This window comes from Leptinotarsa decemlineata, unplaced genomic scaffold, assembly GCF_025532065.1.
Source record: "Leptinotarsa decemlineata unplaced genomic scaffold, Ldec_3_MD MMD2_tig00026307_RagTag_RagTag, whole genome shotgun sequence".
Lineage (NCBI taxonomy): Eukaryota > Metazoa > Arthropoda > Insecta > Coleoptera > Chrysomelidae > Leptinotarsa > Leptinotarsa decemlineata.
The window spans coordinates 12,535,783-12,561,409 of record NW_027412681.1 but is presented as its reverse complement, the minus strand read 5'-3'; the positions used below and the strand labels follow the sequence as shown (position 1 = coordinate 12,561,409).

The window sequence follows — 25,627 nt, the reverse complement described above, 5'->3', positions numbered from 1 at the left end:
ACTCAACCCAATTTTGAATTGGAATGACTTGATGTTGAGACTCTCAATCTGATATAAATCATGAAGTTGAAATTTCTATAAAAACTATTTTTCAGAGTGTTGGAATTGGAGTAGAATTTTGCGGACATATTGTACATTCATTCTTACATTCCTCGAAAGACGACCCGACTGACAGAGCTGCTGACGCGTTGGGTGACATGGGAAGTAAGGTAAGTTACACTTGAAAATATATTTTTGGGTATTTGCCTAGGTTGTGCCAAATTTCAATATTATTTTAATATTAGGTATAACACACATGAATTGCAATTTTCTTGATGATGACAACTTCGTTGGCGAATCGTTTATACAGAGCTAGCGAGCCGACCGGCTTCGCATTGGTAACAATTTGTTAATTTGAAAAACGTACCATTCTATATTTCGACACCTGGAAAAACACGGAGAACTCATTTCAAGGGGGAAATTTTGTAGGCTAGTTTTTAATTGAATTGCATAAACTCTCTAACAGGGGCAGACACAGCTCCTAAAATCTTATATGGAAAGAGTGATAATGGGCATCCATAAATTACGTCACACGATGAGGAGAAGGGAGGGGGTCGACGAGGTGTTACATTGTGTGACAAGGGGCTGGGAGGGGTACTAAATTTCGCGACGTCACATTTCAAAATATATTATAATCTAAGTGTTGATATTAATGCACCTCGATTACCGTGTAAAACTATCGCATAATTTCATGGTCGCAAAAAAACATAAACTTAATCCCTCTGTTTATGCAAGTACTGTTATAAAGAAAAATAGTGAAGGGAAACCTGAATTTGTGACACATTCTGAGCCTACATACGTGGCAATTCGTAGTGGAAAGCATTCCTCTTCTCTCCGTGTCAGGAATCACACGCTTAAAGGTAAGACCTCGTTAGTACTTAGCTCGCACAAGTTTCTCAACTTCTGAGAGTTGTCGTTCGTATGGGGACGACAGCTGATTAGCGGAAAAACTGATTTTAAACAGAATGCAGAGACTCATACCAAAGACATTTATAGACTTTCTGAAATGCCTACTTTCTAAAAAAGAATTCGAGAAGGTTTTGTAAAACCAGCTTTTATTTTTACTTGCGATCTGTCAACATCTATTAATATTTTTAAGAATTTGACTTGGATGCTGTTTACATTGCCACAAATGCTCCAGGAAAAAGTGCTTTCAACAAAGTGGAACGACGAATGACGCCTCTTAGTCGCGAACTTACTGGTGTTGTATTGAAATATGACAATTTCCAGGGACAAAGTCCATGGACTCAAGATACCCAAGTTTGATCTTCAATTAATATAATAATTCTTTTTTGTTGTGTTCATTTCTTGAAATGTTTGATTTGATATCAATTTTATTGAAAAATAATTTAAATTGAGATAAAGCAAATTTTATAACTGCTGTTTTAATTCAATAATTATTTCTAGATGTGAAATATGTGACGTCACACTAGGGGGTGTGACTTGATTTATGGATGACCTCATACCTTATTTTGAGGGTCGTTCAGCAGTTTTTTCAAAAATACCACTTAGTACTATTGGAGAAATCAAGTTTATCCCTACATCACTCGCGACTCAGAAAATAACGCGAGCACTCGCGTGTGAGGATTTCTCTCATACAACGATTATATCAAAGTTATGGTTTATGTGATTTTTTGGGAATAAAACGAGAACATATGTAATGTTAAAGTGTTTATTTTATAATGCAATCTAAAAATAAAACTGCCAGTATAGTGTGAACAGCAAAAATAAACTTGTGTAACGATGTGAACACAACAAAAAGAAACACCGTGTATATATCTATCAAATTCAACTATATACAAAGTATGTGAACATAAGCTGAAGTAGACCAATTATCAAAAAAAAGTAACTATCTGAAATATTTATGTTGTTTTTACCAGTAAAATGATGTATAGAACTATATGCAAGATTTTCGTCAATCTCTCATGTCAACATCTTGATCAAATTATTCCGAATCACTATTGTGTTCACTATGTTCACTGGCAGCATCACTTTCGAAATCTTCGCGTTCATTATCTTCCATAAATTCTTGATTTTTGCCATCTTCTTGACCCATCCATTCTTAATTAACTAACATCTCCTCTCTTCATATTGCAATCGCCCTAAAACGGCAAGCATCCGTCATCTACTTATTGTTTACAATCTAAAATAATATATTTACTATAGTAGAGCACTTTGTATAATAAAACAAATTCAGATATCAAACAAGAACACTGAATTAGAAAAAATATATACTACGTTAGAACTCCCGCGATGAAAGACTTTCACGAAGGTCTGCAGATGAATAATAAATGCCCGATATATCAATTTACACTGAATATTGCTCTTAAAGTCCTCTCTAACATTCCGAAAAGTGTTCTCTACGCGCAGCGATTATTCTTCTCTTCAAATCTTCCAAATCTCGTGACTGTGTTTTACAAACAATCAATTTTAGATGGCCCCATAAGACGAAATTGAAAGGCGATAAGTCGGGTGATCGTGGTGGCCATTTCATTGCTCCTTTTCGACCAATCGATCTGCCAAGAAATCTATCATTGAGCCACTGTTTAACTGGAAGAAAGAAGTGTGTTGGAGCTCCCTCTTCAAAAATGTTGAAGTATTCATTAAGACACGAATCGTTGGAAACTGTCTTCATTTTCATTCATTTAAAAACCCCGGGCTGTCACAAAAAGGTGTGAGACAGACATATGACAAATGAGGTGGGTTCCAATACAAACCAATAAATAGTGTAATAACTGCCATTGCGATGATTAACGTAAAATATTAAAATATTATTTACTTCATAGAGATCGAGGTCGATCAGCCGTTTTTTCGGTATCGATATTTTTCCAGTTGAAAAAGCCCTGAACTACTTCATGAATGTTTGACGTTCGAGCGTCGTTGTGGTCATGTTCAAGTTGGGCTAGACTAAACAAATGAATATATTACATCCTGCCGATGATCATACGCTTGGGAAGGTTAAAAACGCTGAGATGAGGTTTTTGTGGCTAGCGTTGCTGACGCGAGGGGCCTGAGAGTTTTTAGAGACACCAATAGTCAGTCACCGGAGTCCGTCGAGACGAGATCGGAGGTCTCGTCCCTCAGCCTTCGAGGCTGAGGAAGGTGACTTAAATAGAGGAGTTATTTTGTCTAAGCATGTGGTGCGAAATTTAAGGAAAATCGGTAGTGAAATCGTAAGCCGGTATTGGGTACAGGGGAGTTTAAAATAAAATTGTTGGTGTTGACACACCGGTTCAACGGAACCTAAGGTTGACCATATGAGCCACCCAGAGAGGCGTTATGTGAGTGTTTGTTTTTTATTTACTAACCAGTTGATATCGAGAGAGAGTTCAAAAACTTATTATTATATAAACTTATTATTTTGTCTGAGTTCACTTCTTATTTGCAAAGAGATTATATGTTGTTGGGTTCCTAGTGCTGATTATTTGGCTAGAGTTCATATTACAATTACAAAAAGGGCGCAAATTTGAAGTTATACACCACTCTTCCTAAAGTAAAAGTAAAACTGAAAGTATTTTGTACTGAGTTGATGCGTTTGTAGTTGTTCAACAGGTTAAATTATTAGTGAATAGCACAGTCAAATTGGCGGCGAATTATTTGTTCTATCATCTTTTATTTTATAGAATTGAACATTTTGTTTATATAAGATTTTACACGTTCTTTTTTTATTAGTTTGTCCATGGCGTCGTTGTTCTTCTTATTATACTTAATATTTGAAACCTAGTACTTTCATTTTCTCTTGGACTGAGAAAAATACCATTCTCGTAGAGTAAGATGAAGTTAAGAGGACAAAAACAAATTAGAGACTTTTGTCAATCTACCGAAAAGAGAATAGTAAGTGAAAAGCATTTTAACTAACCACATAATAAGAGAGAATATAAGTAGGTATACCATATGATCAGATTTCAAAAAGACCGGCCTTCGTGCGATCGGCACGAACCCTACATCCGTTTAGGAATTGCCGTTTGTTACAAAGGATTGATAGACAGTTAAGTATTATTTCTCTGGTGGCAAATATATAAAAACCTTAGATGCTACACTGTTGACACAAAAAAGGATCTACCGTATATTACAATAGTACATGGACTTGGACACAAATAATTCTTATCATCACATTCCCTTTCTTTTCATAAAAACGAATTAAAAGACAACATCTATTATTTTTACTCACCTCTACAGATGACAGTAGTCTGTCTGCTGGACAACTAAGTATTTCCTTCGAGGGGTTGATTAATGTCATCATCAGAACAATGATGACATTGATAAAAAATAAATTATTTTTTATCAATGCAGCTGAAAAAGCAAATGCGCCACTGGAATCAACGAAGTCGCCCCGGAGCGCCAATTAATTTTTATTTCTTATTATTTTATTTCTAATTATTTATGAATAATAAAAAACTTATGGAAGAATTCTATATAGAATATTTGAAAATGTCAAGAACATAATTCAAAATGGCTTATATTAGGAAGTTTTATGCGTTTTCAACAAATTTTCCATTTTCAGGTATTCAGTGGAATAACTTTAACAAAATTTGTGGGAATCGTCATCCTCGCCTTTGCCAATTCTCAAATATTTCGAATATTCTACTTTAGGATGTACATGGGCATTGTCGTGATTGGAGCTCTACACGGACTTGTATTTTTACCAGCTCTCTTGAGTTTTCTAGGTGAGAATAAAATATAACTTTCATTCATTCCACTGTCATAACTGATATCTAAAGAGAAATGATTCCCATGTTTTCCCCAGGCCATCGGGCAAAAAATAATTTCTAATATTTTAGTTCATAAGCTATTTCATACAATTTAATCATCATCGAAAATAATGATTGAAATGCCATTCAAATCATAATTTCGCACAGAGTAATTCACTATGTGAGCCAAGTTAAAATTAACGAATAGTTTAAAAGTTATAAACAATTTATTCAAATAAAACCCCATGCATTAGCTTATCCTTGTTTCCGTACAAGTAAGGTGATCTCTGCGGATTTTATCTGGGCTTTTTGCTGAACAGGTTCCAACTCGGTGACAGAGTTGGCAGTGTCGAAAACTATGCCGAGTTCATCAGCTGCTCGGGCATCTGCCCTAAGGAGAAATGCTCCAACTCCTGCTCTCTCATGGTCACGGACCATGCAGAGAAGGGGATCCGAACTCCTAAAGACTTTACAGGCTGTATCCAGTACCAACCTGTCATGTAGACACTCAAAAGTCAACGGCCTCCCTGTTGTCGGGGAAAGTACAACTGTGGAACGGACGATTTGTGATCCAAACTCCTACATAGATGCATAATTTTTCGGGTCTTTACGTCAAGTTAATACAGCTCCTCCCGAGTCCACTTCACTACTCAAAACGAGTAGAGTAAGATTGGAACGGCAAACATATTTGTTGCAGCAACTTTGTTATTCCCCGACAGTTCCGATGACCAGATCTGTCGAAGTTTGTGCTGATACTTGCCGCGGAGAGTTTTTCACTGCTGTTACCTTTTGTGAGTGGCGTTGTTCTACCCCGAGGTAAGTATACGTCTGTCCGGCATCCAGATGGTGAAATATGCTTCCATCTACGAGCTGCACATCCTCTCCGTAGTCCCCACATCGTCCTCTTTTGAGATGTACCATTGCATATTTGTCTATCCCGAATTTCATACCGATAGCATGCGTGTACTCTTCCACCACCCCCAAGGACTGATGGAGATCCTTCTCTCCAGAGGCATAAAGTTTAAGATGATCCTTATAAAACAAATGGGTGACCTTGTGCCTCCGGTTTCCGGGGGTGCCACAGTTATACCCTCGAGTATTTCTAAGCGCAACGGATAATGCAATAATGAGATGCAGAAGAGAAGGGGACTGAGAGAATCACCCTGAAATACACCCCTTCTGAAAGTGACCCACCCTGTTTGGACTCTTGCTTGACCAGATGCTATGGTGAACAGAGCTTTCGCATACCCAAATATTCAATTCAATTCAATTCAGTATATTATCCCAAGACACAATAATCGCTTATAATAAGGGACTATGACTAACTACGAAGTATAATAAAATAACAGAAATAAAATATTAACACATCTTTAAAAAAACAATGAAATGCAATCAAATATGAAGTAAGAACATGTTGAAAACGAATTCGTGTGTAATAGGGAAAAATGCAATTTATCAAATTCAACTAGATTTTTTCAATTGATATTTAAATCAATGTTTGATAGGAATTTGGATTGGATCGTCCTCGGTGCCTTAATTCACTACGTTCAAACTCAGCAAACCACTTCGCAACGATTGATTGGATGTCGCAAAGAAGGTTATCACAGCACCGGCAGTGGAAAGGGCTATCAAGTATTTTCAGCCCTTCAAATCTCCCGCAGAGGATGGTATAATTCCAGCTCTTCTTCAAAACGAACTGGAAATAAATTTACCTATTCACATAAAATTGTATAAAGCTAGTCTGGGGTGGAACTATATACCACCCAGTTGGTTGGCAGCAAAGGTGGTATATATACCTAATGTAGGTCGGAAAGACCCTAAATCGGTACCACTAATCAGCCTTACATCCTTCCTGTTGAAAGGACTTGAGAGGATACTTGACGGACACATCAGGAGGGTAGCATTATATGCATCCCCCTAAATAACCACCAGTATGCTTATCAAACCGGCAAATTGACAGATTTAGCATTAAACAGCCTCGTTGAGAAAATCTCCCAATTCCTTGACAACAAGGAGATTGCGGTTGCTGTATTTCTTGATATTGAAGGAGCATTTGACAATGCACAGCCTAAATCTATAACCCTCCTAGGCTCCTGGCTAGGAGAGGTACAGAATCGACCATAATTGGCTGGATCTATGCCATGCTAGTAAACAGAACTGCAACTACGACTCTTCAAGGCGAGGTCATTAGGTTCAGGGGCACCAGGGGCTGCCCTCAAGGTGGGGTACTATCTCCCGTTCTGTGGTCGCTCCTGATGGATAGTCTGCTTGATGCCCTCGACAGAAGAAAAGTTGATCGGCAAGCGTATGCAGATGACCTTGTCATCCTGGCAAGGTCCACGTCGGGAAGGGCAGCTTGTAATATCCTCCACAGAACGTTGGACATCACTTTTGGAACGAGGATGAAATATCTTGGCATTGTCCTTGATAAAAAACTCACCTGGAACGCTCACTTGAAAAAAGTTTTACACAAAGCCAGACTGTCTCTATGGACATATCGAAAGATTTGTGGTAAAACTTGGGGTTTAGGTCCCAAACAAATCCTTTGGATTTATGTGATGATTGTCAAACCAATGATCACTTATGGTGCAATTGCCTGATGTCGAAGGCTTTACAAAAAACGGCCCAAGCGAAGCTCTCTGGCTTACAGAGACAGGCTTGTCTGGCTATCAGTGGTGCCATCAGTTCCACACCGTCAGCGGCCATGGAGATCCTTCTAGATCTACCTCCTCTTTTTTCTGGAGAGAGAGGCTGGATGGACTGCATACAGACTTGTGCACATTGCCTATTGCACAAATCAATGCAATGCAGAGTGCAACAGACTGTTGGTTGACACTGGAAGTCACAGCATTCTGGAAATGACCTCAAAACTTATGCAAAACTTATGAACTGCCTTATAAAGTACTATTCTCGAGTAGAGAGGACTGGATCCTCCGGGAGAAGGAAATATTAAGAGCAGATAGTTTTTGGTTCACAGATGGATCAAAAACACTTTCCGGTTCTGGTGTAGGTGTTTTTAGTCGCAGACCTAGGACAGAGATATCTACCTGCCTAGGAACTTATGCGACTGTATTTCAAGCGTAAATTTACGCTATTTAATTGTGTGCGGAGAGATTGGATAAATCCAACCTCACACACAAGTCAATAAAAATATTCTCGAACACTCAAGCGGCGTTAGTAGCTCTTGGCTCCTACCGAGCAACGTCTAAAATGGTAGCCAATTACCAAAAACGACTCTCCTCGATAGGAAGACTTAACAGATTGCCTCTGGTCTGGGTTCCTGGACACACTTGCCTGGAAGACAATGAAGCTGTAACTTCTTTGCAAAGGACGGTGCTGCAAGCATTTTCATCAGACCAGAACCTGTCATTGGCATCGCCGTAGGCTTTGTCAAAAAAACATTGAATACCTGGATGGCAAGAAGATTTATGGACTTCTGGCAGAATCTTCCAGGATTAGCTCACTCCAAGGCGTTTATTCACCCTTCGAAGCTTGATACCAAACAGTTGTTGGACTTCAGTAGGGATAAACTACGATGTCTAACAGGCCTTCTCACAGATCATTGTCATTTGAATCATCATATGCAGAGACTTGGACTGTCGGAAGACAGTGTGCCGCCTCTGTTTGGAAAATGATGAAACAGCAGAGCATATACTTTGTGCCTGCCCCGCTGGGGACCGAATCAGGTTTATAGAGTTTGGCAGAGCCGTACTCTTACCATCTGGCCTGAAAGACCACTCACCATACAAACTAATCACTTCCGTTAAGAAGCTGGGTTTATTTGGTCGAGTTTGAATAGGTGTGAGCCACAATAAACCCTTGCGAGTTGCGGTGGAGGGTTGAATAGACCCAATCACTTTAGACCTAACCCTTTTCAACCTTTTTCTACAAACTAAAAAAAGTTGCTCCACTCAAAATGTTCTATCTCACAAACCAATAGTCTGGTAGCACTTACAGGTATACTCCTGACAGTTCACATCACTCTGGACAGCACACACGTGCTGGGCTGAAATTTATAGTGCATCGTCTTTTGACTTTTCCTCTCACACATGAGAGGTTTACAAAAGAAGGACGGACAATACAGAAAATAGCAGTTAGTAACGGTTTCTGGAAGGATATTGAAGATGATATTATGAGGAAGAAACAGTTTAGGTTAAGAATGAACAAAATTTCGACTTTTCGAAACGACGAAAACCAAGATAAAAATATCTCAGTTCCATGCCACCAATACACGAAGAACTAAGGAAAGATCCTCAAGGAACTAGGTTTGAGGGTAGTATTCAAAACAAGTCATACACTACAGAGACTTTTAGAAAATCCAAACGACAAAATCGAGAATTTGGATAAGTCTGGAATTTACGACATTAAATGAAAGGACTGTGATATAAAACATTATCGACAGACTAAAAGATCTATTAAAATGAGATATACGAAACACTTTCATTAAGATTAGTTACCAACAAATTAACAACAGGCCTCTAGATGCCTATGAGAGTGTATGAATAACTATGGTGGACCAATACCTAATAGAATGCTATATAGCTTGTTGAAATAATATTTTATTTATCAGATTCACCTGACTATAAGATAAGGCCACATTGCAAACTCAATTTAAGACTAGAAGATAAGACAATATTGTAAAATTAATTTAAGAATAGAAAATAGGACAATATTGTAAAATTAATTTAAAACAATTAAGGCGCAGGTACCTAGCAGATGTATTTATGGTATAAATAAGGACAACATTGTATATATATTTAGTTTCATCTTCCTCTTGAAGGTAATTACTTGGTGATCGAAACACGTGTCAAGGTGTTAGAAATAACGGTTTGGTGTTTGGATAAAACTCCAGTAAATTACCACAACAACGGTTCCAAACAGTGCATCAGAAGTTCCGAAATAGTTTTTTGTGACAGAGTTACAATTTTACGAAAAATAAACCTTTTTCAAGAGAACAAAATAATTTTGCAAGTGGATGTGTCGATATTTAAAACATATTTAACACTAGTTAGCCATAGTCGAGTTGTCTAATTAATTTATATTCATAATCAAAAACAAAATCCAACAAAAATTATTCAAAAAGTTCGGGCGAGCCCGGTTAAGAAATGTTTCTCTATATTTTTTTACTAAAATGAAAGTTCACAAATCATTTTCTTCTTTTCAGGTATTTTGAAGTATCCTTCCAGTAAGTTGTCAGACATCAGAAGCAAAAAGAATGGAGCAAATGAATCGAAACAAAACTAAATATGAACAATATGAAACAACTAAGAACGAACCGACAAAAAAATGACACTTTTTATGTTGTTTCTAGAGTTTCAAATTTGGATTGAAGTGGTTTTTTTCTTTAGCTTTGTAAATATTTTGTAGGTATTCTGTCACTTGATTTGACAAAAAATTGTAAAGAGAACATGAATAAACTTTTCATATATATTTATTTATATACTCCCAACAAACTACAAATACAAAACCAAACGAATATGATTATGTAAATTAATTAAACAAATTGCTCTTTAGTGCTGATTTGAATTTTTCTGTACTGGAAAATTGATTACCGTCATTTCGTATTTCATCATATGCAATTATTACTCTGTAAAATAAAAATTTTCTGGAAAACGCAGATTTGAGATTTTTTTCTGAAAGGTTATTAAGCTGTCTCGTTTGATGATGACCGGGTGATGACCGAAGACGATTGTTGATACTAACAATCGAAACGTCGTGAAATAACTTGGCTTGAAATCTTTTAATTTCAGTTTCTTTACAATGGTTCAAGATAGTACAAGATAGTAACAACAGCACAAGATAGTAACATGTTTACATGTTACTATCTTGTGCTGTTGTATATTTATAAATAAACATAATTATTATTATTATTATAACGTGGGCCACACAGTTCTTCCACACATCACTATTACCTACTTCATTCACCACTCGCCTTATATTATCAAGCACTACAGCAATCAAATGATTACATTGTGGCAGATTGCATTTCCGCAAGCTTTCTTTCATTGTGGCCCAAACCATTTCAATTGGATTGAACACACAATTGTATGGAGGCAAACGTAAGAGAATATGACCACGTGTTTCACACATCGAATCAATAATATACTCCTTTGAAATTACGTTGTTTTATGGTCGCCAGTAATACCATTTTCGTTGGAATCTTTTCGGGTATGTCCATGTCATGATTCCGCATGAAATCAACAATATCTGCTTTTTCTGTGTTATTGTTTGGTATTGTAGTCAATAACCGAAAATGATACGAAGCTTTTTAATCTATAGTTGTCAAATTAATTTGCAGGTAGTGGTTCCACTAGTTAATTACCGAAAAATCAATTAGGATAATCATCAATTAACAAACAAAGTCCACATCGGACCAAAAAACTTTAGGTATATAAACAGCTAACGTCTTTAGATTCAGTATTAATTTGCTTCTCCTGAAGATGCTAACCTTGTTAGCGAAACGCGCATTGAGTGCAAAAATATCAGTTTGGGGTTAGGGTAATTGATCTCTAGAAAAAGTTTTCAAAAATCGGTTTGCAAAACCACTCACTACCTCACCTAACCCCACGAACACACGGCACTGATAAATAAATATTGTGAAACGGACGAAAAATTTGTATTCAGCCAGTCCAGCTAACCGAGTCTTTATTCCTCAACTACATTTGATAGCACGTTTACTAACTATCTGGGCCACTAGGGGCCACAGGCAAGAAATGTTTATGATTGTACTAGGGACGCTTTGAACATAAAAGCACTGGTAGTATATACATTTCCCATTTGCTGTGCAGTGATTATGGACACCCCTCGTAGTGTTCTTATTTTTATTGCCGTTCCAATTGGGAATAGATAGACTATACCTCAATTGACTCTGACCTCAGATTTAAGTTTCATTTTGAGAATATTTGGTCAAAGTTGAACAAACTTAAAATCAAAAATTGATTATTCACCTCAATGGTAATATTGGATGTGGATATAATTTTAGACACTATCAATCAATCCGAACAAAATCATCGGGGACACTACATTGACCCAATGAAATAAAAAATTATTACATCTGATAAATATCTGAATCTGATGCACTTCAATATAAAAAGTGCATGTAAAAACTTTGATTAGTTTTCAGCTATTATTGGTACCTATAATTTCAATTCTTTTGATATTTTTTCACGACGAATGTTTCCAGATTGCATCACCAAACAATTTCAATATTCCCAAGTTATACGACAATTCACAATAGAGAACAGAACAAACTATATTATTGAAGTGGTAGTAGTGATATTGATATAGATTTGATAAATGAGAATGACATCAATGTAAACAAATATCTTTCAATGTAGTTCAAACACGAAAAACCCATGATATCAAATCTTGTATCTACCATCCAGTACAGAAAAACGAACTAATATGAATAACAACTTTACATGAATATTTTATCACAGATCACTATCCAATAATTAAATATTAAAAAAGCTAGAAAGAATATAATGTCACTTAGGAAAATAAAAATAAATTCACTAAAATTAAAATAAATACATTTATATCCCTAATCAGAAGAGATAATTGCCAAAATATCCTTAGTGTAGCTCAGAAATCAACTGATCTCTTCATGAATACATCAAATGAATACCTAGAAAATTAAAAACTCCACCACAACTACTCAAAAAAAAGTACCTAATTGAAAGTAAACCCCGGATAACAGGACTAACAAGACTTCATCACAGCTATTAATAACAGGGACAAACTTTTAAAGCGACTGTTGAACAATTTTTCTTCAGTATTCAGAAATTTTAAAGCTTATAATTGACATCTCACATTTTTTCTATGAGAAATGGTATTTGAATAGTGACTCAGATTATTACTTGACTTGATTATTACTATTCACTTTGTTTTATGGGCAGGAACAAATTTATAGAGGCAGCAATTTAAACTGATATTTCCAGTCATGGCATGTTATTTTCTGTTTGAGAAGTTGAATATTCTCAAGGATTTTAAATAAAACAACAAATCAATTTTTAATGGAAAATTTCAATTAAGATCTATTTTGTTTCCCAATGGTATTCTATTGTTCAATTTCCATCGAAGATTTCAATTTGATTTTATAAACATTTATATAATAATAAACTAAAACAGAGAATCAGGAAAAGTAGCGAATATGGATTTTCATGAAATTCTGACAGACGGTTGGAAAGTCACTAAAAACGATGAAAATCGTGAATCATAGGACACTTCCGAATAAAAGAAGAGAGCAATCAAGTTCAAAGTAAGTTCTAAACAAAGATGTGTAGATCATGTACAGGAGTTTCTATCAACTACATCATCTAAAAAAGTTGTGAAACTTTCAAAGGCACGAATAAAGCAATAAAGTTGAAAATAAACACTTCACAAAGATGTGTAGATCATGCATAGAAGTTACTTTTAGATACATACTGGAAGAGAAAGCCCTCTCAAAACAACTACTTTCACATGAACATTAAGTCACACAAAAAAGTTTTCGAAACAACCACTTTCATATGGACATCAAATTACTTACTATCATCTTAACATAAGCAGATTTATTTCCTTCGTTGAAATGTTATATTGATGCTCTTTCATTTATCATGTTGTGTAGTTTTTCTTTGATTACTATCTGTTTCAGTTCCATATATATGTTTGGAGAACAGACTGAATAAAAAAGTGTTGTTTGTGTAATTTAATGTTCATGTGAAAGTTATTGTTTTAAGAGTGCTTTTTTCCAGTTACTATCTGAAAGAAACTCCCGTACATGATCTTACTTCTGTCAAGTGTTTACTTTTAATTGATTTTTATCTTTCTTCAGGAAGTTTTTTGTATAAATATGGAGAAACAGAAAGCCAAAAAAGTATTTATTAATTAATAATGGAAAAAATCAGCTTTCAAATTTGTTTTTATTGGAAACAAAATCAGTATAATACTACATTACTACCTACCAAAATAAAACAGAAAAATTAATATCTCATGAAAAATTGTTTTAGAAATTCCACCCATAACATAGATAACAAATCTAATGTGGTTCTGAACATATGATAATGGGGTCTAAAATACAAAACAATACTACACTTGGAAAGTCATCTTAGAAACAAATTTCACAAACTACATCTAAACTTTTGATCTTCACAAACTGTATTTTCAAAAATATCACGTTTTGCTATCACAGTAGTTTTTTTGTAGTAAATAACATACTAAAAGTTGATTCTTTACTTCATTTTTTGTATACCCCACGTAATCATCAGTGAGAACATCCTACTGGATCATAATTACATAGAGCATCTACTTGATTTTCATATACCTAAAGTGCATCCTCGATTATGATTACCTAGAGTATGTTGTATCAATTCTACATCAATAATTATCTCTGAAGACTGGAGACATGCCTAAAAAACAGTAACAACCTTTTTTTTGAGAAAGAGTTCGAAGGAATCTGCAAATGAATTAGAATATAATAAGAAGTGACAAAAAGTGTTTCAGAACGTTTTGAGGATAAAAATATTTGGTTTACCTAAATACTATATTAAAAGTAATTTAAAAAGCAGTTCAATGCCAATAAAGATTTTGAATTATTTATAATTATTCAATTCAGTCCATATATATCACATGTTAATCAGTTTTCAAAGAATCCTCCTCAGGAATAGACATCTCTTTAGTATTTTCTTCGAGATTACAACCATTCTCTTTGGTCTACTGCGCCGAAAGGAAGCAAAGACCATAAAGAAAGAGAAGAAGAACCATTCTCCTTTTGATTAGATCCAGGAACTTTCAAGATATTTGCTAAATTTTCAAGGGAGAAGTTTCTTGAAGATCCAATTTCAGATTGACAAGATGAACAAGCTTTACCTTTCGACTTACAGTTGCTGCAATTTGAATGGCCATCTTGACAAATGAATATTGGGGCTATCATATATTCCATGCATATGGGACATTCAAAGTTTTTCCACATAGCAAGATTATTCGATGTATCTGATACTAGGGAATTTGTTATACCGGTGGAAACAGCAACATCTCTGACGTTATTTTTCTCAATTTTTTCATCAAAGAAAATATCGATAGTAAATGTAAGTTCTGCGTAATTACCAAAAATATTCTTCAAGTCTTTGGGATTAAGATAAGTATCCAGTAAGTTTTCATTTTTCTTGTCATACAATGATGAATATGGATGATATGTTCTTTTGCAACTTCCAGCAATGCATTCACAACAATGTATCCGTTCATCATATACTTCATTAATTTCCTTATGTTCATACAATAATGATGGAGAAGAGGAGCCACTTAATGTTAAATTATAAGTAGAGCCTTCATTTGATTTAATGGAAATAACATAAACTTTTCCACCCCTCACAAATATCAAAAATGGTATTCCTTTTTTTTCTAAAACTGAAACCATATTATGGTATGGCTTAATATTGTATGTAAATCTATTTTCAAAATAATTTTGTTTGTGTAAATCTTTCACGTGATTGACTAGTTGTTTCCGTTCAATTTCCATGTTACAGAAATAATAAACAGGACAAGGTATAGTCGCGTAAGCACAAATTTTTTCATGTTTCTCTATCTCTCCCCATGAAATTATTTCTGTACATTTTTTATAGGTACATGGAAACTTCAAGAACTTTCCAATATTCTCATATAATAAACACCTATTATTTACTTCACATTCTACATCCTTGCACCTACCACATCGAAATTGGAGCCCATCTTTGGATATATAAATAGGAGGCACAGTTATATACTTGTTGCAAAAAAAACAAGTGATTTTTAAGATTTCATCAAGTACATCTTTGAGATTATCATCCATGTTTCTCAACCTGAAAAAAATTCGATTGTGAAAAAATCTACATTCATTTAATAATTATACATTGTTAATTTACTGTTAGACTGGAAGAGTAAGTACTTTTTACAGGCATTACTAATAACTCCAAACGAATAGTTTTTGTGTTCTTGATTGATATAATATTGACATTGCATTAATATTCAATGTACGGCTATGCTAAAAAGTTCGTATGCTAACACACAGATGGTGCTACTATTATTAAATCCATGATTTTCACTTAACCCCAACTTTTAAAAGACACGTGTACAAATTCCATAGCTATTAGCTTGGTAGTTCGTAGGATAGAACATTTTGGATGGAGCAACTTTCATTAGTTTGAAGAAAATGGATAAAAAGGAATTTTGTGTGTTAATGAAGCATTGCTTTTTGGCAAAAAAATACTGTTGAAACCAAGGCTTGGCTTGATAAACACTTTTCGGACTTAGTTCCAGGAAAATCAACCAATGAGAAGTGGTTTGCTAATTTTAAACGAGGTGAAATGAGCACAGAGGACGATGCACGCAGTGGATGGCCCAAAGAGGCTGTTACCGAGAAAAAAATGAAAAATGCCCAAAAAACAGTTTTGATTGACCTCAAAGTGATATTGATTGAGATAGCTGAGGCTCTAAAGATATGAAAGGAACATGTTGGACATATCGTGCATGAATATTTGGGTATGCAAAAGCTCTGTTCAAGGTGGGTGCCACGCGAGCTCACAATCAACCAAAAACAACAACAAATTGATAATTCACATGAGGATGATATGAGAATTCCAAAAGATTCGTCAACAAATCATTCAGCAACTACGGAGTGTCAAAAGATTCATGAATCTATTAAACAAATTAATTATTTCAAATCTATTAAAGCACAACTGAAAGCATTGAATGCTGCTGGAGATACATAAAAAAAATACGTAAATTATATAGAAACAAAAGTTGACTCAAAAAATTAAATGAATCATTAAAATTATTGATATCAATAAAAAAGTATGATTCTCTATAATCCTGAAGAAATATATTTTAATATTCAAAGTTTTTTTGGCACAAAAAGATGAATCGAACTCAAAAGGAAAAATGATTTTTTGTATAATTTAGTGTTCATATAAAAAGAGTTGTTTTGAAAGTATCTCTTTTCTATTGTATTCTATTTATTCTGAAATTGACTGATTCCTTCCTTCCTTTGAAAGATTTCTACATTTTTTGTATAAGAACCTGCTAATCTACTACTCTATAATTTTCATTTATAAACTAGTGAATAATCTGATTAACTGTCCTGAACTAGTCTCCCACTTCAACTTTCATGTTCCACGAATTAATTCTAGAAATGAACTGACTTTTTATCTGCCAAATTCTAGAATGAACATATTTATGAACCTATTGGTCAAGTTAAGAACCATGTTAGGAAACTTTTACACTCTCATCAGAATACATGAGCCCAACTTGAAAGTTATTCTACCATGTTTATTACTACTACTGTAATACAGCTAAATTGTGTTTTTTTTTGTAATACACCCAAACTATGTTTTTACTTATTAGATCTACGCCTGACTTGTTTTTTTTTTCAATTACCCTCCTAGCCTGCTGCACACCTGAATGTTTCCTCTATTTAATTTTTTTGTTTATTTCCTTCAGGTGTTTCTAGTTGATAATATATATATATATATATATATATATATATATATATATATATATATATATATATATATATATATATATATATATATATATATATATATATATATATATATATATATATATATATATATATATATATATATATACAGGCTGATTCACGGTGGATGGCACATTAGACGCACATTTCAACGGATCACTTTGAAAATTTAATGGAGGGCATATTCGGACATTCTCTAGCCAACTAAAATATTTTCGACCATGCGGTGTTGCCGCTTCTATTAGAAAGCAGTAGCAACTTTGATTTTTCAAATGGAACACTCTGTATATAATATTATTTTTGGAATCTCCAACAATTGCTCGACAACTTTTCTTGATATTTCCCTATACCTATCTGTTACCGTTTTCGAAATAAAAATTAATTTCAATTTTTTTCTTCGAAAATCATGACTTCTAAAAATGCCGATATCTTTTAGTTAAGAAGTACTATGATATCGAAATTTGGTTTGGAGTTAGGTGATACTTGGACACTTCCCACACGTCAGCCTAATCTCCGTTACTTCAATACAGGGTGGTAAAAAAATACAGTTTTTTCGTTTGCTTGAAAAAGTTTCTGAAATTTGATAATTTTAAATGGAACACCCTGTATATTATTGAAAATTCGGAAAGCTGCTGAAATTTGCTTTCTTTCTATGTATATCATACCTATACCTAACTAGTCAAGTTTCGGACTTATGAACATTTATTTGTGAAAATGTCCCTTCAGAATGGTATTTCCATTCGGTATTTGGTAAGCAGGCCATGATTACTATTTAACAGTAGCGTTGTGACATTCTCCTAATAATATCGACATTTTCGTCACTTCAGAAGTTGCAAATACCTTCAAAACGATGGAACAAAACTATTCAAACGAAGTCCTTATGAATTTGTTTATTATTTTTGGATAGTGTGACAAAATTATCAGCAGAACATGTAGAAAGTTCAATGAAATGTATCCGAATCTACCGCCAATGAACCTCAAGAAATTTATACGAATTCAGAACAATTTCAATGCATTTGGATCAACTTTAAAAGCACCAAGAAACTTGCCTCGACCCGTAACTTTCGAAGACAACCAGATTAATGTCAGCATATTTTCACGCATTTCCCGAGTCATCGATAAGAAGTGCTGAAGAAGATTTGGGTATAAAATATTCATCGGTTCAAAGAATCTTGTGAAGACATAAAATGCATGATTATAAATTCACCAAAATTCAAGCCTCAAAATCCTCAACAGAGAGTAGAATTTTGTGAAATGTTGTTGACACGCATTCAAGAAGATCCACTTTTTTTAAATAAAATTATTTGGACTGATGAATCGAAATCTTCGAGAGAAGGGATTTTCAATAGAAAAAAATCGTCATTATTGGTCCAGTGAAAATCCTCACGTCACAAAAGAAGCCGGATTTCAAGAAAAATTTAGTTTTCATGTTTTCTGCATGTTGATGGACAACAAATTGAGGTACGTGATATACGAGGAGTCATTAACATCCAGAAGCTACCTGAATATTTTGGAGAATACTGTAGACACTTTCGTGGATAATCTGCCACTCGAAGATTATCGAAACTGTTGGTACCAATTAGACGGAGCTCCTGCACATTGCACAAGAGAAGTGAGCGCAGAACTGGATAGACTATTTGACGATCGGTGGATGAGGCGCTTGGGACCATGGAATTCGCCAGCGAGATCACCCGATCTTAATCCATTAGATTTTTATTTGAGGGGAATGTTTAAAGAAAAAGTTTACAAAATACCCGTGCGTTCGAGAGATGAATTGTTAGAAAGGATTGCCCAAACATTTGAAGATTTGGATCCCAATGAAATCAGATCTGCCACCACGAAAGCAGTCAACACCCGCATTTTAAAGTGCTTGGAAGTGAACGGCCAGCGATTCGAACATATTTTGAAATATTCCACATGATTGTTTTACTTTTTTATAATTATTCATATCAATATTTCCAATTTCAAGTTTCTTGGTGCTTTTTTAAAGTTTATCCAAACATATTGAAATTGTTCTGAATTAGTATAAATTTCTTGAGGTTCATTGGCGGTAGATTCGGATACATTTCATTGAACTTTCTACATGTTCTGCTGATAATTTTGTCACACTGTCCAAAAATAATAAACAAATTCATAAGAACTTCGTTTGAATAGTTTTGTTCCATCGTTTTGAAGGTATTTGCAACTTCTGAAGTGACGAAAATGTCGATATTATTAGGAGAATGTCACAACGCTACTGTCACATAGTAATCATGGCCTGCTTACCAAATACCGAATGGAAATACCATTCTGAAGGGACATTTTCACAAATAAATGTTCATAAGTCCGAAACTTGACTAGTTAGGTATAGGTATGATATACATAGAAAGAAAGCAAATTTCAGCAGCTTTCCGAATTTTCAATAATATACAGGATGTTCCATTTAAAATAATCAAATTTCAGCAACTTTTTCAAGCAAACGAAAAAACTGTATTTTTTTACCACCCTGTATTGAAGTAACGGAGATTAGGCTGACGTGTGGAAGTGTCCAAGTATCACCTAACTCCAAACCAAATTTCGATATCATAGTACTTCTTAACTAAAAGATATCGGCATTTTTAGAAGTCATGATTTTCGAAGAAAAAAATTGAAATTAATTTTTATTTCGAAAACGGTAACAGATAGGTATAGGGAAATATCAAAAAAAGTTGTCGGGCAATTGTTGAAGATTCCAAAAATAATATTATATACAGAGTGTTCCATTTGAAAAATCAAAGTTGCTACTGCTTTCTAATAGAAGCGGCAACATCGCATGGTCGAAAATATTTTAGTTGGCTAGAAAATGTCCGAATATGCCCTCCATTAAACTTTCAAAGTGATCCGTTGAAATGTGCGTCTAATGTGCCATCCACCGTGAATCAGCCTGTATATATATATATATATATATATATATATATATATATATATATATATATATATATATATATATATATAATTTTTTTTTACAATGATGGCCGAACTTTTCTTTCCCATATAATATACTGTTCACAGAACCTACACATTCGAGGATCCCACTGGTGTAAGATGGTGAAAATATAGAATAATGGATTGAAATGGATCATACGGTGCTTCTATCATTCTCCAATTGCTAGTGATTCAGTATTTTTTAATGATACAACAAAAAATAAAATGTTCTGAATCACTACCATCACGTAGTATCATTTCAGAAAAAAATCGTGAAAATCTGTGAGTATCCCATAAAGTACAATTTTCCCCAAGAAAGTTAGGAAAGAAATATAGTTCACAGTATATACAAACATAATCGAAATGAAGCCAACCGGAAAACTTACAAGGAGAAATGAGGTAGTGAGCTCAATTAAAACAAAAGTCTCATAATAATCAAGTCGAAATAACCCACCAATTTAATAAACAAATAAAACAAAAGAGAAGCACCCTCTTGGCTCTTACCTTTTATGTCCTACTACTTAGAAAATAATTCTGCAATAAGTTTGATAATGATAAGGAACACGACAATGCACAACAAATACCAACTAGCTTCCCTAATGCCTTCAGCATTCAACTGTTCCCTGGCTAGGTAAACAACAAAGACCACAGACCATCCTTATACAGACCTAGACGGTTCACGTAGGTTACTTCACCTTGAATCCCTTTTTTAGTACCGATACAAATCTTAAGATGGCACTGTAAATTTGTTCTTTGGTTTTATGTCACGGACCCACATATTCTTGTGGTTTGTGATGTATGTCAAAAATAAGAAGAAGAAGAACATGTGCATAATATATAAAAAATGGTCATGTGACTCATGTGTTGTTGGTCTGTGGTGTTGTTGTCTGACTGTGTACCCTAGTTATTATTTATTTCGTTATGATTGTTTTACAATGGTTCACCACAAAAAATGTTGCGTTCCTTATTGCAAAAGTATATCTAGTATAAGATATGCGTTCCCTAATCCAGATGAAGATATAAATAGGTTCGAAAAATGGATACTGGTAATTAATAACTTGGAACTGATGGAAATGGACCCAAAAGAAGTTTACGGTTCTAGAAGGCTGTGCGATAGTCATTTTGAGGCAAAATACATTTCTGCTTTGGAAACGCTGTTCCAACTCTAAATCTTCCTGGTGAGTAAAAATTTTAATTCGTGAAACTTGAATGAAATAGAGTTTTTTATAGGTTCAACAGGCCCAAATGATGTATATGATCTAAGTCTTCAAATAGTTCTGCTCAAGAAAGTACTCAATTTAATGAGTTAGTCATTGAGATTCCAGAATTGAACGAATTGTCTCACAGTATTGAAGGTAATGAATATAAACATACAGACATATATTGAATTCTTTTGGTAGAACTCGTGCAGAGTCAGTGTATTACTTTCTTTTTTCAACACTCTACATTTTAAACGATAGAGATACATGAGTTCTGTCAAAAATTTGATATTTATATTGGCAAAAATTGTTGCGTGAAATCTGAGTTCATTGGATAATAGCTCTTGGTATAAAATTAGCGCATAGCCGTAGTGCACCTTTTTCACCTTGATAGAATTATTTTCATGTAGTTTTAGTATAACATTAGCGTTATAACATTATTTTTGAATTAATAAAATTTGATTTTTTTTTAGGTAATGCAGGCAGTGCACTATTGTCACCACATCAGTTATTGATATCAAGTGGGATTGCAAAGCATACAATGACACCAAAAAAGAAAAAAATGTATGGAGGACTGCAACAATTGCGTAAAAAGTATACCACGGAAAGAAAAAATCCTTCCGGCATAAATTGTCTGAAGCTGAACAATTTAAAAGAGCACATTACCTTGAAGAAAATGTTGCCAAATTAAACAGTATGGCATCTATACTTATTCAATGTCAGCTGCGGGAATCCAAAAAATCAAAAAAACTTGGACGGTTTACACTTGATGAAAATTTATTGGCTTTGATCCTATACAAACAAAGTTCTTTCAAAAATTGTCAATTTACCCAGTCGATCTTCACTGACCAGGCTTCTAGCAGAAATTGTGGGGGGACCAGGTATAAATGATGTACTTTTTGATTCATTACAGAAGTTGATAGCTGACAAGAATTCTTCTGAAAAATATATAGCCATTTTATTTGATGAAATGGCTATTATGCCCAGCCTTCATTTCAATGAGCATTCTGGTTTCATAGAAGGGTTTGAAGATATAGAAAAAAATAGGGGACATTCTTCAGCTGACCATGTACTAGTATTTATGGTTAGAGGATTGAAAACACAGTGGAAAGCGCACGTATCATACCATTTTTCAAGAAATGGTGGTGCATCAACTTTATAAATAAAACATGTACTAGTGGTTATTATACAAAAGCTTATAAACATAGGCCTTAAACCCATAACTGTAATATGCGATCAAAATAATTCAAGTGTTATGAATAATTTCATTCAAGAGACAAAAGAAAAATATTATAGATCTGGAAGCATAAACAGTTACCAACGTGGTTCATTAGAAGTTGGAAATTCAAAAATATAACAAATTTTTGACCCTCCACATTTACTGAAAGGACTTCGAAACAATTCAATAAAGAAAGACTTGTGTTATACCAAAGGCAATATTAACAAAATAGCAAGATGGAAACATATTGAACTACTTTATGAGAGTGATAATGGAGCAGTGATAATGGAGCAGTTGATAAGGTTCTACCACACTTAACTGATGAGCATATTTATGAGATAAAGGTCAGAAGATAAAGGTCAAGCACGCTGCCCAAATATTTAGCCAAAGGTTGGCAACCACACTGTGTTTAGTTAGTCAACTTGGTAAGAAAATAATGATTATGGGTGTATTTTCAGCCATTTTGTGTTTCAAACTAAAATTCAACCATACCATTTAAATTCTCCATGTTGGAAGTAGTGACAAACAAATGTTATTTCCATCAAAATAAGTTACCCCTTGAAGTTTTCGCAAAAAATATACCTTTGTATGCTGTCTGTGTTTTAGCTTCGGAATAGAAAAGGTACAGACTAATTGTATGCATACAAGTAGTTAGCATTATTAGTATCCAACATGATGTATATGTTATTAAACTTTGTTTTTTGCAGATACACAGCGAAGATGTGGGGAAAATGTTGAGGACACTGCTGAATTATTGTATTTTTTTGACCGTTTATTTGATTCAGTAAATGGTTTCACCAAAATTCCTGATCGTGGAAAATGTTTACGGGCTGGTTCAACAGATGGATCTAACCATCTCGACTTCTGGAATAGAGAAGCATTGCCCCTTCTGGACACAATGCAGTTTTAGAAGAGGTCACCTAGAGATCGATCAAGACCTCCAAGTTTGAAAAACTGGTCTTTCACTTTAAAGAACATGAAATCAATTTGGGGTGTTTTGAAATCAGAAGATTTTTCCTACTTATTAACAAGAAGGTTGAATCAGGATCCCCTGGGAAATGCCTTTGGTCAATTAAGGAGGTTTGGAGCTAAAAATGACAATCCCTCTGCACACCAATTCGTAGGAAATTTTAAAATACTGCTGTTTAACACTGCTCTGTCTTTTTACAAAAATTCTTTTAATTGTGAGGATGACAAATGTGAAAATATGTTTATTTCAATTGAGAAACTTTTTGTAAATCAAGATAACAGCACAATAGCCATCAGTGAATCTGATATTGCGGAATGTACAAAACTAGCTGAATCTGAGAAATCTTTGTCACATAAGTTACATGAATTGGCCACAAATTGCGTAGCTGGTTATATCCTGAAAAAAATCAGGAAAACTGTTTCATGTTCAGTTTGTAAGAATTGTATGTTCTCAATGAATTATTCACACCAAAATTTGTTAATTTCTTTAGAGAATATGGTGGATATTTCACTAGAGGATTGTGTTACCCAACGTTATCATTTCTCACTTCTTTTTCTGATATTGTCCAAGTGATAAACTATCGTCTAGATAAACAACCATACTCCAAACATTTAATTCGTATAATTGAAAATACAATAAGAGGCAAGGTTAGCTTTGAATTCTTATCTTGCAACAAAGAGGAATATAAAAATAATATAATTCATTTTGTTATAAAATTCACCATAACATAATTTGTGCAAGCGTGTAAATCAAATTATACAGGGAAAATCGAAACTGTATACAGGCACAAATGTAATTGAATTACAAGCCAATAAAATATTCGTTTGAACAGAATAAAGAAAAAGAATTCTAAGCAACCTGAACATATAATCACACAAAATGTTTAATGTTGAAATGTTCTGAATAAAAAATTTATAATACTTCAGCTGTTTTTTTTTTTAAACCTTATTGCCATGCAACATAAAGCAGTGGTTAAGAATTTGTTCTAACTATAATTTTTACATTGTTTTTGTAAATTTCAGCGTATTGTTTAAAGTCCACACAACACTCAATATAAAGTGTAGTTTGAGACTCTAAACAATACGCTGAAATTTCCAAAAAACATTTGAATAAAATGAATATTCCAACTATATATAACATTTGAATATCCCGCTGTTGTTTAGCATTGCCGTGAAACGTCTGAGTATATGGTCTGTGACAAAGAAATATGAATGATGCGAACTTCCTTTCAAAAGCCGGCAAACTAAAAAGCGGGGTTCTTCCTTTCTTAAGGGTTGGCTAAATGCCTCAAAACCTGCACGTCGTCTTGAGTTCATTTATACTAAAACCAATAATGATTGAGAATAGAAGCCCAGTTGACAGCAAATCGGGGGCGTGCTTATTAATTTTTGAGAGGGTTAAGAATGAAAGAAAAATTCTTAGTACAATTAGTTAAAATATTCATACACATTTTTTATTCATTTCATTAAAACTTTGCAATATCGTAATTTACCTAATCGTTGTAGTCATTAGGTGGGCCTTATGAAAACGGAGTAATAATCGTGGTAATTATAGTAGGTACCAAATAAATTAACAATATTAATAAAAAACACAATATATATATATATATATATATATATATATATATATATATATATATATATATATATATATATATATATATATATATATAACTTTTTTTCACTATTGGGTTGCAGCAATTGATAAGTGCTACTTATCTACCGCTATCATCAAAGTGAATTATGATTGGTTCAATATTGTGTTCAATACGGTTGTCTACGTCCCACATTTTTTGCTCCTCTTTTAAAACATGCTGCATGCATTTCTTCCAGTCTTCTGCAGAAACAGTTCGAATAGCTTCTTGTAGGTGATGTTGCACGTCCACTAATTTAAATGTTCTGTTTTCTCGTGCCACATATCCTTTTACTTGCGCCCAGATTAATTCTATTGGGTTTAATTCGCAGTGGTATGGTGGTAACCTTAAAACTGTAATTCCACGACTTAACGCCATTTCACCCACAGCGAATTTTTTATATTTGTCTGTGTGTAATTTTGTTAGCTGAAGTAGTTCTG

General features: G+C 34.1%; 1 protein-coding gene and 2 long non-coding RNA genes across 4 annotated transcripts in view; 2 read left to right on the top strand and 1 right to left on the bottom strand.

Moving 5' to 3' along the window:
- Positions 1-10,160, top strand: part of LOC111502706 (NPC intracellular cholesterol transporter 1 homolog 1b) — a 111,637-nt gene extending 101,477 nt beyond the window's left edge. The window contains exons 22-25 of one of the 2 annotated variants that reach the window (XR_012466989.1): positions 96-209; positions 4,544-4,706; positions 9,895-10,064; positions 10,098-10,160. Coding sequence is in view for 1 of the 2 variants with exons in the window: in XM_074181005.1 (XP_074037106.1) it covers positions 96-209; positions 4,544-4,706; positions 9,895-9,974 (357 nt within the window). In the remaining variant the exon portion in view is untranslated. Of the gene's footprint in view, positions 1-95; positions 210-4,543; positions 4,707-9,894 lie in introns of both variants that reach the window. The other variant, XM_074181005.1, reaches the window with a different exon arrangement.
- A 3,990-nt stretch (positions 10,161-14,150) lies between these two features.
- LOC111502707 (uncharacterized) lies at positions 14,151-20,814 on the bottom strand. Its single transcript, XR_012466990.1, has 2 exons — positions 20,671-20,814; positions 14,151-15,547 (listed from the first exon to the last, which is right to left on the bottom strand). It is a non-coding gene; the product is annotated as an uncharacterized lncRNA (long non-coding RNA).
- A 226-nt stretch (positions 20,815-21,040) lies between these two features.
- On the top strand, positions 21,041-24,474 carry LOC141485062 (uncharacterized). Its single transcript, XR_012466991.1, has 4 exons — positions 21,041-21,344; positions 21,397-21,521; positions 21,839-23,009; positions 23,292-24,474. It is a non-coding gene; the product is annotated as an uncharacterized lncRNA (long non-coding RNA).
- The last annotated feature ends 1,153 nt before the right edge of the window (positions 24,475-25,627 follow it).